Genomic DNA, 16225 nt, shown 5'->3' with positions numbered 1-16225 from the left:
CCAGTAGCCTGTCTACAAGTTTCAGATACAAATGTCTTAATACTTGAGAAAGCTTTCTCTTTGCCTAGGTGTAGATATGTTCAATCCCCCCAGCCACCTACCACGCACCTCCCTTTTTCCCCTTCATGCTTTGAGGCTAACTGCCTATGCTGAGAACTATTTCACCTGAAAATTATATCACAGCCAACAAACATATGAATGGAGAAACAGATATGATTCACGAGAGGTTTGATTTTACCACTTTGGCTGACATTTTGGGGGTGTGCAGGAGACTTTAGTGAAAGCTGTTTCAAGGTGAGCTGCTTAGGATTTGATCAATTATTTATTCCATGATAAATATCTGTGGAGTTGCTGTTGTGTTCCAGGCACTGTGTTTAGGAACTGACAAAACAAAATTGAGAACTCCTGCCCCTTGAGGATTCTACCTTCCAGTGGGAAAGACAGTGTGTAAACAAACAATTAACAGAAGTTCTATTTGTACTAGAAGTGAGAAATGCCCACTCCCCAGTTGTCAGCCTTGGAATTACTATATCAGGAAGCTACTATAGGAAACCAGATGCTTGCATTTTTATGTTTTTGTTCTTAATATTTGTCATCTTCCTTTCTTTCTAAATAGAGATGCTATTTAGCACTGCTTGGAAAAAAATGATCATTTTTTAAGTTTTGGAACTAATTCAGTGACTTAAAACATTATCAACTTCCCTAAAACAATCCCTTGGAGAAGATGTGCTGGCAGAGAAATGGGGAGTCACCCAGGACAAGAGCAGTGTAGGGCAGTGGTTAAGGTTCAGTTACTGATGACAGAATCTACTTCAATATTAAACTGGAAAGTGATCAATTACCAGGTATTGGGTGACACTCAACACAATGGAGCTAGCTCTGGGCAGCCTCCAGGAATAACTCCCAGCTCTGCAGACTTTCATTGTCTCTATGGTGACTACAAAACCCCTGTTCCCCAGCAGCACAATGGAAGCCTGTCCCTCAACTGTGCATTCATTCAACACAGTTCTGAATTTAGGTCCCTCCTAAGTGCACTGGATTGGCAGGCTCTGAATCATATTCAGAACCCTAGCTGCAAGGGAGTCTGGAAAAGTAGTTTCTAGTTTTCTTGTCTGAGTATATGATAGTGGGCATATTGTGGGAGCCAATCCATGGACTCTGTTGCAGTTCATTAAAATATTGAGATTCTCTCAAAAGACACTGAGAATCTGTCTCCAGGAACACCCTCAGGTCTGGGCCATGTATAGAATTTCAGTCCCCACTTGCTCCCTTGACCAGCCCATTTGTGCAGTGTGCAACCTGCACATCTTTATGTGGCAGTCTAGGGAGTTGGGTTATGTTCATTTCCACCATAGGCAGAATGAGAAGGCATCCACATTGGGGGGTGGGGGTGCCCTCAACTGGTTATCAGTGCTGTGCAGAAGGCTCACGCTGCCTCTCTACTCTCCCTGCAGAGATCCCCCAGTGTGCTGGCTGCAACCAGCACATCCTGGACAAGTTCATCCTGAAGGTCCTGGACAGACACTGGCACAGCTCCTGCCTCAAGTGTGCAGACTGCCAGATGCAGCTGGCTGACAGGTGCTTCTCCAGGGCTGGGAGCGTCTACTGCAAGGAGGACTTCTTCAAGTAAGTGAGATCCTCAGCTGCAGCCTCCTGCCACTGCCCTGGCCTGATTCTGCCTCTCCCAGTGAAGGGAGAGTAAAGCTTTGTGGGGAGGCTGGATGGGGCAGGGCGGGGGAGGATCTCGGAGGTCCCCCTTTTGATCATCTGCCCCATACATTACCTGAGGCCTAGAATCTTGGCCTGGGAGCTTCCACAAGGAACAAGGGAGGAGCTTCAGCAGGGCCTGAGCCTGACTTCCCCCAAAGGATTTCGGCAAATCTTAAAAAGAATGGCTCTTTTAGTCCTTCTGAGTTGGTGCCTCAGGCCACTTGGTTGTATTGTTCCTGTAGAGCAGGTGAGGCTCCTGGCAGAATCTAGTAGGTATTTCCCCCAGGCTATGCCTGGAAGATTTGTTCCCTATAGCAGTCATGGTGGCCTTGGCCTCAGACAGTTTCAGTGGAAACCTGCCTAAGAAGCAGTTATATGTGATGATTAAGATCTCGGCCTGGGTTGGGACCCACTTGTTATCTGTGTGCTCCTGGACCAGTTTTTTTTTTTTTTTAACGATTTATTTATTTATTTATACAAGCACTGGGTACAGTCAGAAGCGTGGGAGGGTGAGAGAATTCACCAGAGCCAGAGCGGGGAACAGAACAGGCAGACCCACGAAATACACTGTTGAGGGGAGCAGCGGGCGCAGCAGTAGAGGTCTGTCGCCCCATGTGGGACCCTCACCTGCAGCCGGGGATTGAACTGGCACTGCAGAGGCTGCAGGCAGCTTCACAGCCCAGTGCTCAACCACTGTGCCACCAGGGGAGGCCCTGGACCAGTTATTTAACTTCTCTGTCTTGGTTTGCTGGCCTGTAAAACAGGGCTGATAATAATAGTTCCTACCCCATAGGGTTGTTACTAACTTCAAATGAGTTAATATGTATAAAAACCTTAGGACAGTGTCTGTCATCTGAGTGATAAATTGATTTTTCATTCTGTGTTGGGTCCAGCAGAAAAAAATTCTATTAGAGTTTGGGGCCAAGATGAGGGGATCTTGTAGAATTTATTTTCTGTGGCATTTAGCCTGGAGTATCCCCCCCAGAATCTATAACCCCAGTTACCGAGGCCAGTACCTCAGTGGACCTGCTGGGGACAGCAGAGCCAAGGACAGGAGCTGTGTTGTTGGTCAGTGACCCAGAGCCTAGTTTGGGTGCCCATGGGATTAACATCAGGGTTTCTCGGAGGTTCACCAAAACCTGGACAACAGGGCAGGAATGAGAAGCCCTGGAGGTGGTGCCCATCCCTCGGGGGCTGTGTGTTCTGGGGTCCTGGAGGAGAAATGGGGAGAAATACCTGAGCTAGGCACAGAACTGGAGTTCTCCTGATTCCTCCCAGGAGTTTAACTGCAGGAAATAGGTGAGTTGGGGTTCTGAGTTTCTCATCTCTTTAGTCCCCCATGAATTGAAAACACGTGAAAAATGATCTTGGTTTCAACTGTGGCTGCCTCCCTGGCTTCCTTGCAGAAGGCAGTAGTCGCCATCACCTTATACTACTGTCAAATGTGTGCTGGTCCCTCCTGGTGGCTATGTTGGTGCATGTGGGGGTGGGGGCGTGCATGCAGTTTCCGGGAGCATGTGTGTGCTTCCTGAGGGCAGGGGCAGTACTGACACAGGCAGACCCAGAAGCTCTCCGGGGTTCTAGTTGAGGGGCGGGGCTTTGGTTCTTCTAAGCCTTTTCTGTGAACTGCTCCCCTTTCTCCTCATCTTTTTTTTCTTTTCTTTATTTTTTTAAAGATTTATTTATTTATGTATGTAAGAACTAGGGTACAGGCCAGAGGTGTGGAGGGGGGGTGAGAGGATTCACCAGAGACAAAGTGGGGAACAGAACAGGCAGACTGACGAAATACACTGCTGAGGAGAGCAGCAGGCAAGACAGGAGAGGTCTGCTGCACCATGTGGGTAGCTCTCTGGCTGAGAATTGAACTCATGCTGCAGTGGCTGCAGATAGCTTTGTAGGTTGTATCTTAACCCCTTGCACCAGCAGGTAGGCCCTTTCTTTTCTTTCTTTCTCTCTCTCTATATTTTTAAAGATTTATTTATTTATTCACCAGAGACAGAGTGGGGAAACAGAACAGGTGGATTGACTGAAATGCACTGCTGAGGGGAGCAGTGGGCGAGCCAGGAGAGGTCTGCTGGGCCATGTGGGTAGCTCCCTGGCTGGCTGGGGCTCAAACTCATGCTGCAGTGGCTGCGGATAGCTTCATAAGTTGTGTCTTAACCCCTTGCGCCACCAGGGAGGCCTGTTCTTTTCTTTTCTTTTTCAAAAGATTTGTTTATTTATACATACAAGAGCTGGGGTGCAGGTCAGAAGTGTGTGTGGGGGTGTGGGGGGTGAGAGGATTCACTAGAGACAGAGTGGGGAACAGAACAGGCGAATCTACTGAAATCTACTGCTGAGAAGAGCAGTGGCTGAGACAGGAGAGGTCTGCTGCGCCATGTGGGTAGCTCCCTGTCCAGCCAGGGATCCAGGGATTGAATTCGGTGCTGCAGAGGCTGCCGGTAGCTTAAGTGCTGTGTCTTAACCCCTTGTGCCACCAGGGAGGCCCCTCATCTTTCTTTTTGTTTCTGCACCTTTTTTTCTTTTATTCTGGCATCTTCAGAGTCCCATTGCCTCTACCCACATCATTTCTCAGAGAGCAGCAAGAGGTTGCCTCTCCTTTCCTTCCTCAATGATGCCCTTGGGGGTGGGGTGAGCTGTCCCTGCTTGCAGAGTTGGGACACCACCCTCCAGTTTGCCCTTATACCTTTGGAAAGCTCATTCCCCATTTACCGGTTTGATCTTCCTTGGGGGAAAAACAGTCATTTTTCTGTCCTCTGCTTCTGCACCTGGCTTCAAGCCTCACTCATAGACCCTTACTGTACTGGACACAACAGAGAGTAAACTACATAACAAATTTATAATACGTATTGGTGACTGCCTTCTTCTGCACCCCACAAGCTGCCCTGTGACTCCCACAAACCCATTCTCTTTGTTCCACTGACTGCCCTGTTTCGGAAAATGATCTGCTGCTAAGATTGGATCATTTTGTAACATAGGCGCCGGCCACAGACTCAGTGCTGAATCCAGGTCATTAACTGTGATGGGGGAACTGTGTGCAGAGAAATTTAGAGCTGATGTGACTTTCCCTACAGCTGATGGAGGGTCAGCTCTGAAACCCCTGGGGAGGATACTTGCATTTGCAGGCACTCAGTCCCCATCCACTTCCTAAGGACCTTGCATGTTTGGTCAGGAAGGCATAGGTAGTTTGGCATAGTGAGTTCTGGGTGAGGAGGACAGGGAGGGACAGGGGAGGGAGTTGGGCAGGGCCAGAATGGTTTCACTTTCCATCCCAGGGGTATTGGGTCCTGCTGCCCACGTGGGGGGCAGGCTATGACTGAGCCACAGAATCAGGCAGTCTGTTGCTTCTTCACCAGACAGTAGCTTTCAGATGACACGTGGGGCACCTGAGCCCCAAGCACAGAGAAATGAGGGGGACAGGGCAGGGCAGAGCAGTCCTGCACTCCCAGTCTCTCCCTGCTCTTGTGCTTTGTGAGGGGGCTGGCAGCTGCCATGTGCTTGAATGCCCCGTAAAACCTGAGTGCTCTCAGCTGTGGGATTTGGAAGCTGCCTAACTCTTCCCAGAGGTCAGGATCCATTGGCCTCAACGATCAGCACTGCTTCTAAGACCCAGGATCAATATTTTAAATCTCTTTGTCCATAACAAGGGGCGGGGCCGCTACTCTGCATATCTCTAGGGGGTATCCTGTACACACTCCACGTGAAGTTTTCCCAGTCAAGACAGGAAGGTGATGCGCGCCCCCTAGAGGTGGATCGTACGTCAACGACGGCCGGAGGTTAAGGTCGTCTTTGCCTGGGAGGTGTGGCAATACTGGTGACTGGCGGCAGAGGGCGATGTTGGTATGTACACAGGCGAAGAAAGAAGTATTGTTGGAAGGTTGTACTCTGTGGTTGTTGCATTTTTCTTTCCCAGTTTTTGAACTCCGTTTTGCACAGTAACACTGGATGATTTTCAATTTATTTTTTGTTTGTTTGTTCTTTGCCTCTTGGGTCCTTGGTTTCCCTTTCTGCAAAGGAAAGAAAAATTTGAAGTTGGAAAGTAGAGGCATTGATTTGACTCTGCCCCTTGGTGGAGCTGCAATTCATTTGGAGTCCAGTGGTGGCTTCAGGAGAGCCACTGCCTCATGCAGAGGACATTTCAAGGCCTATTACAATTTGAATTGCAAGCTGAGAGGCCCTCAGGTCCTTGTAAAGCACTTCCTAAGCAGGTCCTTTCTGGACTGTACATCCAGCCTGTTGTAGGTTTTGTCTATTTGCAAAGGAACCAGGATCTGTGCAGTGGGGGTCAGGGAGGAAGGCTCTGGGTCCTCTCATGATCACTGTTTGGGTCCCAGGAGGAGCCTGGCAGGCTACTCCTTTACTCTAAAGCACAATGAGGACATTAGACAGGGCCTTGGTTATGGGAACCTGTTCAATTGCTGACTTTCTCTCACCAGCTGGGTCCTGAGACAAACTCCCTGCTGTCTCTGAGCCTCAGAGTACGTTTCAGGGAAAAAGGGAATAAATGTTAATGGTGCCAGCTTAGAAAACCTGACTCACAGCAGCATTTCAAAATGGAGTTATGAGTAGAGTGGTTTGGTGAACCCCAGTGGAGCTCAGTTGAATTCCTTGCACTGTCAGCAAACAAGTGACAAGAACTTTCTGAACCTCATCCCCTTATCTGTTAAGAGGCCCACAGAGTTGCTGTGCAATGGGAAAAAGAAAGGTGCAAAGGTGGCCAGCACGCTGCTAGACTCTCTGTTCAAAGCCTTGTGTCCCTGGTCACTTGACCTGCAGTCCTGGAGGGCGGGCCCACAGAGTTCTCCCTCAGGGCTGTCCCACCCAGGTTTCTCCAGGCCACCCCTCTCATCATTGTTCCCCCAGCTTTGAGAATTTGTGTGTGTGTGTGTGTGTGTGTGTGTGTGTGTGTGTGTGTGTGTGGGACCCTCGCCGGCGGCCGGGGAATGAACTGGCGCTGCAGAGGCTGCAGGCAGCCTCGCAGCCCAGCGCTCAACCGCTGCGCCACCAGGGGAGGCCCATTTTTCGAGGTGATTGTTTGATGACCTAGAACAACCTGTGGGGGCAAAATGGGGAGGGCACCAGGCACTGTGCCAGGGATAAACTACAGAGAGAGAGATGCCATGTTGATTTACATGGAGATTTGGGAAAGAAATCAATGATTATTATAATATGACAACAAATATAGCTATAGACGCAAAGAGGATACATTCCTACACATTTTTAAGGTGAAAAGCACAAGCCTTCAAGGACATTCTGGGGAGGCATGTGGAGTGCTTCAAGCTGCCCCCGCCCCCACCAGACCACCGGTGCTGTGTGCTCATGCCTGCCTGCTTGAGAGGGGTTTCTGAAGGTGGCTGCCACTCTAGGGGAGCACCTGACTGAAACTTCACGCTTTACTCGCACCCTCTCGGTCCCCCAGGTCCTTACCCAGCATGGAGGGCAGAGATGGGCACCGCCTGGGGGCCCCTTGATATAGAAGGTCCCTGTATGTCTGTGCTGCTGGGGAGTGTGAGGGCGCCTCCCCAGCCAGGCAGTTTGGCAGCTCTGCCGGTGCCCCTTCCCCCAGCCAGTCAATCTCCAGGCAGTCAGCGCGGCTGTCAGCCAAGGGCAGGTGAGCTGCGTCCTTGGGAGCCTGGGAGCTGCTGATTTATCCCCGCAGTCAAGAACAGCCTGTTTCAGCTCCTCAAGCTCTGCGTCTAGGCCGCGGCAGGGTGGTTTTGCAGCTCCAACCTGGTCTCCACTGCTGACCTTGGCCTAGTCATTCCAGCAACCAGGGCTCCACCCCTCAGTTGGGCAGATACCTACAGAACTTCGGAGAATATGGGGAAAGGTCCTTTGATGTCTCCACATGGTGGACTTCTCAGAGGGATATGAGTCCAGGAGGAGGAGTATAAATTTGGGATATGAGACCTCTCTGAGCCTCATTTTCTCATCTCCAAAATGGGACTACAAATACCAACCTTGTGAAGACCAAACTTGCAGGCAGATGATAGACCTGGGGCACACAGCAGGGAAGGGGGAGGGCGGGGGTCAGAACAGAGGAGGGAAGAGCACAGGGGCCTGTGGTGATGGATCCCGGGTGCTGTGGTGGTGGAAGAACTACAGGGACGACATCTGAGGGGGGAAATCAATTGCTGTACAAAAATGAACAACGATGAAAGAAATTAATAAATAAAAACAAAAATACCCAAATATCTACCTTTCGAGTTACTGTGAAGATTGAGCAAGATGAAGAACGTGCTTAGTAATAACTAATACTAATAGTTATTAGTAACTATTCTTATTAAAGTTGCTTGGCATGTCTATGTAAGGAGGAGAAAAAAGGAGGGCTCTGGGTGGAGGCTGTGAGTGATGTGGCTGTAAAGGGTCTTGGGCTGGATAGCATGTGGGATGGGAGTTGGGCAGAGGCGGGTCAGATGCCTGGAATAATTGCCCACCTCCAGGCATGGGAGTGGGGCGGGGAGCCTTCGTGCGTTTTCCTCACAGGACGCCATCCCTTCCCATGTGACCCAGAGCTCTGGGGCAGTTACTGTGGCCCTCAGTCATCATTTCGCTGAGCAGGGTTCCCAGTCTTGGCAGAAGAGTCCCGCCCTTATGTGTGTGGGCACACATGCTAGCTTGTACCATGTTGCCCCAGTAGGAGGTCACTTCAATTCTGAGGTTGGCTGTGGGTCCAGTCTGGGTCAGCTTCTTGCTCAGTCACTTGTTATCTTATTTCTGATAATCGCACACCTGTTAGAACACACACACACATACCTGCTGTAGTAAAATGTGCTCAAGGAACTCACAGAGGGAGGGTCTCTTTGACGTGTGACTTTCCATAATTTCTGAATAGTTTATAGTCTAATTCCCTCGCTAAGCAAATTAAACCTTTTAAGGTAACGATCAGATGGTCTAGATAGTGACTGTGCATGTGGACATTTGTAAGATTCAAACACACTGGTGGGACCAGGCCCACAGTCATTTGCAAAGGCCTGTAATCAAGGCAGAAGCAATTACTTAGCTGAGCAGCTTCCCCCGGGACCTGAGGCCGTATATCAGGGACCTGAGGCCGTATATCAGGCGGTGATGAGTCCTCGGGATTATCTGTCTGCCCGCCCCAGGAGCTCCGCTTCAGCTGTCCGCCCACCCTCCCAGAGCCCAGCCCCGGGGCGAAGGCCTCCTGACATCTGTGAAAACTGCATTTCAGGGGCTTTTCTGTTTTGGAGGAATCTGTTTGGAACTGAATGATTGCAAATCAGAGTTGGGGTCAGACAGCCTCTGGGCTGTAGAAACAGGGTCCCCAAGTGAAAAGGGATCTGGGTGATGTGGGAGAGGGACCTGGAAGAAATTTCTTTACCCAAGGAAAAAAAACCTTACTTAGCAGCAGAAGCCCTCATTCTCTCCATCACTGAGGCTCAGCTTCCTCTCTCTGTCACCTCCCACCCCTGCCCGTTCAGGTACTAGTCCCGGGCTCTCTCCTCCAAAATGCCCTCTTTCCATTCTCACAGCATCTGTCGTCTCCCAGGCTCCTGTCACGGTACCTCTGCTCGGCTGGAAGCTTTTCTAATCCACCCTCCTCGTCCTTTCCTTCCCCTTCAGATGGACTGCCAGGCCCGTGTCTGGCCTCATTGTCCCACGGCCTCCTGGAACGCCTGGGCCCTGCACTCAGGGGCCTTGATCTTTCTCCACTTCATTTCCTACTGATTCTCTGGCTGAGGTCCTAGGGAGGTCCCTATAGAAACAGACTCTTTGGCTCTGGGAACCTGTCTGTGCCCCCTGGAAGCCCCAAGCCAGAGTACAGCCCTGTGGCACTATTTTGGGTAAGCGCAGGGGGCTAGTCAGCGGTGTGATGTGAGGGGATCAGGCCAGGCCCCTGCTCCTGAATGCCTGTCCAGCCACCGGTCACAGAGTCAGTGACACCACCCTTTGAGAATGAGTCCTTAGGTCTTGGGGAACTCAGGAATCAACCACAGTCTGCGGGTGCCTGGGGAGGGCCCAGACTGGCAGGCACACATGTCCAGCAGTCATCCCGGAGGCCTTGTTAAAAAGTGTGGATTCTATGAGTGAGACCATCGGGTATTTTTCTTTTTCTTTCTGGCTTATTTCGCTGAGCATGATCCCTTCTAGCTCCACCCATGTTGCTGCAAATTGCATGAGTTTATCTTTTTTGACTCATAGCAGGAATTTAGAAAACCTAAATAAGGGACCCGGAAAAAGACTAATTATAATAAAGTAAAAATCAAAATCAACAAACAACTGTAAACCAGAGACACACTACCGGGCCAGGGGGTGGGGGTAGGGGGAGGAGAGGAGAGATTACGGTCAAAATAAGGGGGGTGGGAATTGTATGGGGAATAAAACCAAGATGAAAATGCATACATTGTGCAAAAATGAAGAATGATGTGAAAAATATATAAAAGAAAAGAAAAGAAAAAAAGGAAAAAAAAAGTGTGGATTCTGTGCCCAGATTCAGGAGTCAGGATGGCTTTTTTACTTTTAAGCCAATGCCCCTGGTGGGTCTTCTGTGCAGGGTAGTTTGGTAATAATTGAGCTGATAATTTGGCAGAGAAGAATTAACCTGGATTCGGGAGGGCAGATTAGGTGCCTAGGGGAAAGGGGTAGGATGGAAGGAGACTGACGTTGGGCCAGCTGGCTGACTGTTCCCAGCCTGTCCCCATCTGTGCCATGGGAATAGTGGTAGCTAAAATACCTTCCAGTCAAAATACCTGGAAGGGCTGGCATGCAGCTTAAGTGAGACCACCCAGGTGAAGGTGGCAGGTGCACATAACTACTTGAGGCGTGTGTACAGAAGGGAGGTGAGCTAGGTTTTAGCAGGTCAGCTCTCCCTTGTCCCACTGCTTCCTGGGAAGCAAATCTACCCCGGAAAGTTAAGGAATGAGGTTGGGGAAAAAAGAATTCTGCCACTGTGTACTGTGTGGTGTTGGTGAGTCACTATCCTTCTCTGGACCCCAATTTCCTTCTGTATTGAATGAAGTAGTTGTTTCTAAAGCATTTCCAGTAATATTCACCTTAAAATAATAATATTGGCTGCTCTTAAAAAAAAAATCACAGGGGCCTCCCTGGTGGTGCAAGGGGTTAAGTCTCAGCACTATGAAGCTATCCACAGCCTCTGCAGCACGAGTTCAATCCCGAATGCGATCCCCAGCCAGCCAGGAAGCTATCCACATGGTGCGGCAGACCTCTTCTGTCTCACCCGCTGCTCCCCTCAGCAGTGCATTTCAGTCAGTCTGCCTGTTCTGCTCCGCACTCTGTCTCTGGTCAATCCTCTCACCTCCTGCACCTCAGGCCTGTACCCTGGTTCTTGTATGCATAAATAAGTCTTTAAAAAAGAAAAAGAAACATTAAAAAAAAAAGAGAAAAATATCACAATAAAAACCTCAAATGAACTGCAGAGAACTGTGTGGGCAATTTGATGGCCCAGGAGGGGTATGTGTGAGTGCTTGCATGGGATGGGGGGCTGTATCTCTACTCCCCAAGGCTCTCGCATCCTCTGGTGTCAGGCTGCTGTCTGTGTCTGGAGAAGGCTGACCATTCTTGGGCAGAACTTTATGTGCCTATGACATGGCTATGGTGGTGATATATGTTGGAAATATTGGTACATACAGTAACAGTAAATATCAGCAACTTACCTGTCAAGTGTGGTGATAGATAAAAGAAATACACGTAGGGAAGTGTCAGCCTGGAAAAAAATATACGGCCTGCAGTAAATCACCACCAAGCAATTAAAGCATAAAATTAAGTTATGCAGTATTTTGTTTCCTTGGGTGTTGCTGTGCTGTGGCAGTGCTCGCTCATTGGGAGTTGGCATAGGCCTGGGCTGCCCGCAAGACAGCCTCGCTGTGGCTGTGACTAAGGAAGAGTCCTGAGTTCAAATGTCAGCTCTACCTGCTGTGTGGCCTCTGGCACATTACCCAGCCTCTCTGAATTTCAGTTTCCTCATCTATAAATGGAGGATGTGTATTGATGCATACCACATGTGAGGCGAGACCTGTAGAAACTGCAGGAGTGAGCACACAGGAGGTCTCTAGGCAGGGACCTGGTGCAGTGCGAGTAACAGGAGACCACGCTAGAGAGTAATGGGGAGCTACAAAGGGGAGGGTCCCTGCCAGTAAAGGGATGTTGGCTTTTATTCTGAGCAAGAAGGGGGCTTGCAGTAGGGGGCTGAGAAGGTTTCACTTGGGCCTGTGGCTCCTTTGTGGGGCCAGGGCTGAGACCAGGAGATCCCTCAGGACACAGTGATTGGTGAGGGGTGACGGTGGCCTGAAAGAGGACGGCAGCAGTGATGATGGTCAGAGGTGGTCCAATTCTTGATAGAATTTTGGGTGGAGCCAACAGGATTTGCTGCCCAATAAGATGTGTGTGTGTATTGGGTGGGGGGCTGGTGCAGTGTCCAAGTCTGAAAGAAGGAATTCATCATTCTGAGATGAGAAAGACCATGGGGAGGCCTGGGGCAGATGAGGAATTTGGTTCTGGACATCCATGCAGAGGCGAGGAGGCCGGGGCTATACCATGCACATTTTGGGGAGACGTCTGAGCTAACATCAGAGTGCAATCCCCAGGTGGACAGGGAAGAGGCGTGAGAGGTGGAGGGGTGGCTGCCAGCCTGGAGGAGAAGAACCTGGATGACTGGTCCTGAGGGCAGATGGGAGAGAGGGAGAGAGTTAACCAGTACCAGGAGGACAGGAAAGAGAGACCCGGCCCGGGACTCAGCCATGCAGGGGCAGGAAGGACCCAAGTGCAGTTTGGGTTGATTGGTCGAAGGGTCCCTAACTCTAGTGTGCGTTAGGGTTTTCTAGAGAACCAGAGCCAACAGGGGTGTGTGTGTGTGTGTGTGTGTGTGTGTGTGTAAAGAGATCTATTTATTTAAAAAAAATTTTAAGACATTTTTATTTATTTATGCATACAAGAACTGGGGTCTAGCCCAGAGGCCGGGGGACGAGGGGGTGAGAGGATTCACCACCGACAGAGTGGGGAGCAGAACAGATGGATCTACTGAAATACACTGCTGAGGGGAGCAGCGGGAGAGACAGGAAACGTCTACTGTGCCATTTGGGTAGCTCCCTAACTGGGGATCCAACTCATGCTGCAGTGCCTGGTAGCTTGATAGTGCCAAGACTTTAAGCCCTGCACCACCAGGGAGGCCCTGTAAAGAGATTTATTATAAGGATTGGCCCGTGTGATTCTGGAGTCCCAAGATCTGTAGTTGGCCCAGGAGAGCCTATGGTGTAAGTTCTGCTGCAAAAGCTGGTGGCAGTCTCCAGACCTAAGAAGAGTTTCGGTTTGAGTTTAAAGTCAGAAAAAGACATATGTCCCAGCTCTAGGTGGTCAGACCAGAGGCATTCCCTCTTTCTCTTGGAAGCATTACCCTTTTTGTTCTACTCAGACCCTTCAGCTGATTGGATAAGGCCCACCCACCTGCTTTACTCTGCCTGAGTCACATGTTTACCTCATCTAAAAACATCTCACAGACACAGTAATATTTGACTAAATATTTGGGTGACGGAGTCAGGTTAACACACAAAATTAGCCAGCAATGTGGATTCAAGAGAAGAGTGGGAGCAGATACAATAGAGGCCCAAGCCTGTGCAGAAAGCCCCTTTTGAGGAGTTTTGCTTTAAAAGGAATAGAGAAATGGATGGTCGATAGAGGGAGATGTGAAGTTAAGAGAGGCAGAAATAACTACACGTTGCATGCTGAGGGGTAGGCGCTAGTAGAGGTGGACAATGAATGTGGAGGCGAAGAGGACAGTTGTTGGAAGAACAATATTATTAGGCAAGAAGGACTGGACTCCAGCTGGTGGAGAGTAGGCCTCACCCAGGAGCTGATGATCCAGCTGCAGGTGAGAGAAGTGTGGCTAGCAGGGGTGTGTATGGGGGGGGGGGGCGGGGAGGCACACAGCAGCACAGCAGTGCAGGTCTTTGCTGAGAACACGGAAAACAGGAAACTCAGCTACCAGACTGAGGAGGGGTCTGGACAGAGGCATCTGAAGGGTGGGGGGGTGCCCGGATTGTATATGCATGGTGGTTCCTGGCCCTCCTGAGTCTGTGAGGTGCTGTGATTTTCTCTGCTCTGTTCAGACACCCAGTGCTGGGTGAAGGCAGAAGGTGAGAGTGGGAAGGGAGTTGGGGGTGTGAGCATGGAGGGATGTAAGGTCATGAAGGAAGTGAGGGACAGTGAAAAGGATTAATGTCCCTGTCGGGGTTGCAGGATGGTGGGACTTGGGGTGTTGCTGGGGGGAATTTGGTGAAGTTATTAGGAGGTTATTCCTGAAACCCCTCCAGTTCCTGATAATGGCAAGGTCAGGGGTAGACCATGGGAGCGACTGAGGAGGGCCATGCACGCCAGTGGGGGTCATGACCTTCAGGAGCAGGGGCCAAAGCATGCAGAAGATAAGGCGGGAAGGAGTGTCTACGTGGATATTGAGGTTATAAAGAGAGATGGCAGGAGAGAGATGGTAATCCAGGAGCTAAACTCCTGGGGGGGGGGGTGGGAGGTGCCGGGGAGTGAGATCTGTAGCATAGAGCACACAGTAGGTGTTTGGTAAGGGGAGCTGCTATTTGTCATGTTTCAGTGACCACAATGTGGCCCCTGGTTGATTGTAGGACAGAACATAAAATCAGGAATGTGCCAGAACTTCTGTGGTGTGGGATTTATGAGCACCTGTTTCTAGAAGAAGTGGTGCTTGCAGGGCCTGCCTTTGTCCGGTTGCTGCAGGATCAGGATACCCTGAGTCTGAGTGTGGTTTGATGAGGTGTGTCACCAACAGTGGGATGGACAGATAAATGGCAGATGGGAGCTCAGGCTGAGCACTGGAGCAGGGGGAGGGCAGGGTGTTGACCTAGGACACAGGCCTGGCCCCCTCCTGGGCCAGGGCCACCCCTGAATGTCAGCTGTGATGTTTGGTGCATTTCTGGGCGACAGGCCCGGGCCCTTCATGCCAGACCCAGCTGTGGGATCACGGAGGTGGTGAACAGAGAGGACACCCCAGGGTGAAGCCTCCCAGGGCCACCCTGCATTGCAGACCTGGGAACCCCATGCTCAGTGGCTCTGAGCAACTAGGGATGATGGAGGCCAAGGGGCACCACAGCTTCTTCTCAATGGATGTTGCTGCCTTTGACAACTACCATGTTCCAGAAGCACTGAGTTCAAACCCTGGGTTTTCTCACTCTGCCTGTGTGAACCGGGCTGGTTCTTTAGTTTCTCATCTGTTAGAGGTCACCCTAATCCTCACTTTTGAGACAGCAAAGTAGAATGGAGAGTGTCCTCTTTTAGTAAACTGTGGACCTTGTTTCAGCCAAAGGTTCAACTCCCTTAGTTTTATTTTTATTTTTTTAAAGATTTATTTTTATTTATTTATACAAGCACTGGGTACAATCAGAAGCGCGGGAGGGTGAGAGAATTCACCAGAGTCAGAGCGGGGAGCAGAGCAGGCAGAAGGACCAAAGTACACTGCTGAGGGGAGCAGCAGGCCGCAGGAGAGGTCTGCGCGCCACGTGGGACCCTCCTCTGGTGGCCGGGGAGCAGCTGAGGATCAAACCCGTGCTGCAGAGGCTGTGGGCAGCTTTGCAACCCAAGGTTCAACTGCTGCGCCACCGGGGAGGCCCCAACTCCTTTAGTTTTTCTTTTTTTTTTTAAAGATTTATTTATTTATTGATTGATTTATACATACATACATACAAGCACTGGGTACAGTCAGAAGCGCGGGAGGGTGAGAGAATTCACCAGAGTCAGAGCGGGGAGCATAGCAGGCAGAAGGACCGAAGCACACTGCTGAGGGGAGCAGCGGGCGGCAGGAGAGGTCTGCGCGCCATGTGGGACCCTCCTCTGGTGGCCTGGGAGCAGCTGGGGATCGAACCGGCACTGTAGAGGCTGCGGGCAGCTTCGCAACCCAGCGCTCAACCGCTGCGCCACTGGGGAGGCCCCAACTCCCTTAGTTTTAGACACAGTTTCCCGGAGTGGCTCAGGCATTAACTCCTAGTGCCTCCATGCATTCACTGGGCTCTGCTGTTTGCCTACTACATGCCAGGCAGGGATAAGAGAATCCAGTGGTGTGACCAAATAGGAAAGTAACAGGAGCCACTGGCAAGCCCTTCCTTGCATTTCCTTTGTCTTTTTTGGGTGAGCTCCAGCTGCCTTCCCAGGGGGACTGACCATATGATTTGTCCTGGTGATAGGGGCCAGTGCCATTTGCACCCCAGTGACAGCACCCTGCACACAGCACGTGCTCAATAATAGAATGAAGGGGTTGCTGCCTAGACAATGCCAGAAGCCTCCTCTTTGTTTTTTTTTTTTTTTTTTGGTTTTTTTTTTTTTATTTATTCATGCAAGCACTGAATACAGTCAGAAGTGCGGGAGGGTGAGAGGATTCACGAGAGCCAGAGTGGGGAACAGAACAGGCAGACCAACGAAATACACTGCTGAGGGGAGCAGCGGGCGCGGCAGGCGAGGTCTGTCACTCCATGTGGGACCCTCGCTGGCGGCCAGGGGTTGAATCAGCGCTGCAGAGGCTGCG

General features: G+C 50.5%; 1 protein-coding gene across 1 annotated transcript in view; it reads left to right on the top strand.

The window, feature by feature from the left end:
* LHX4 (LIM homeobox 4) overlaps nt 1–16225 on the top strand; it is a gene marked incomplete at both ends in the record, with an annotated part of 42941 nt that overhangs the window by 15059 nt on the left and 11657 nt on the right. The window contains one exon of the mRNA XM_084249475.1: nt 1455–1626. Within this exon, the coding sequence (XP_084105601.1) occupies nt 1455–1626 (172 nt within the window). The remainder of the gene's footprint in view (nt 1–1454; nt 1627–16225) is intronic.

This window comes from Talpa europaea, assembly GCF_964194135.1.
Source record: "Talpa europaea genome assembly, chromosome: 12".
NCBI classification, from domain to species: domain Eukaryota; kingdom Metazoa; phylum Chordata; class Mammalia; order Eulipotyphla; family Talpidae; genus Talpa; species Talpa europaea.
This window is presented reverse-complemented; position numbering and strand designations above follow the sequence as displayed.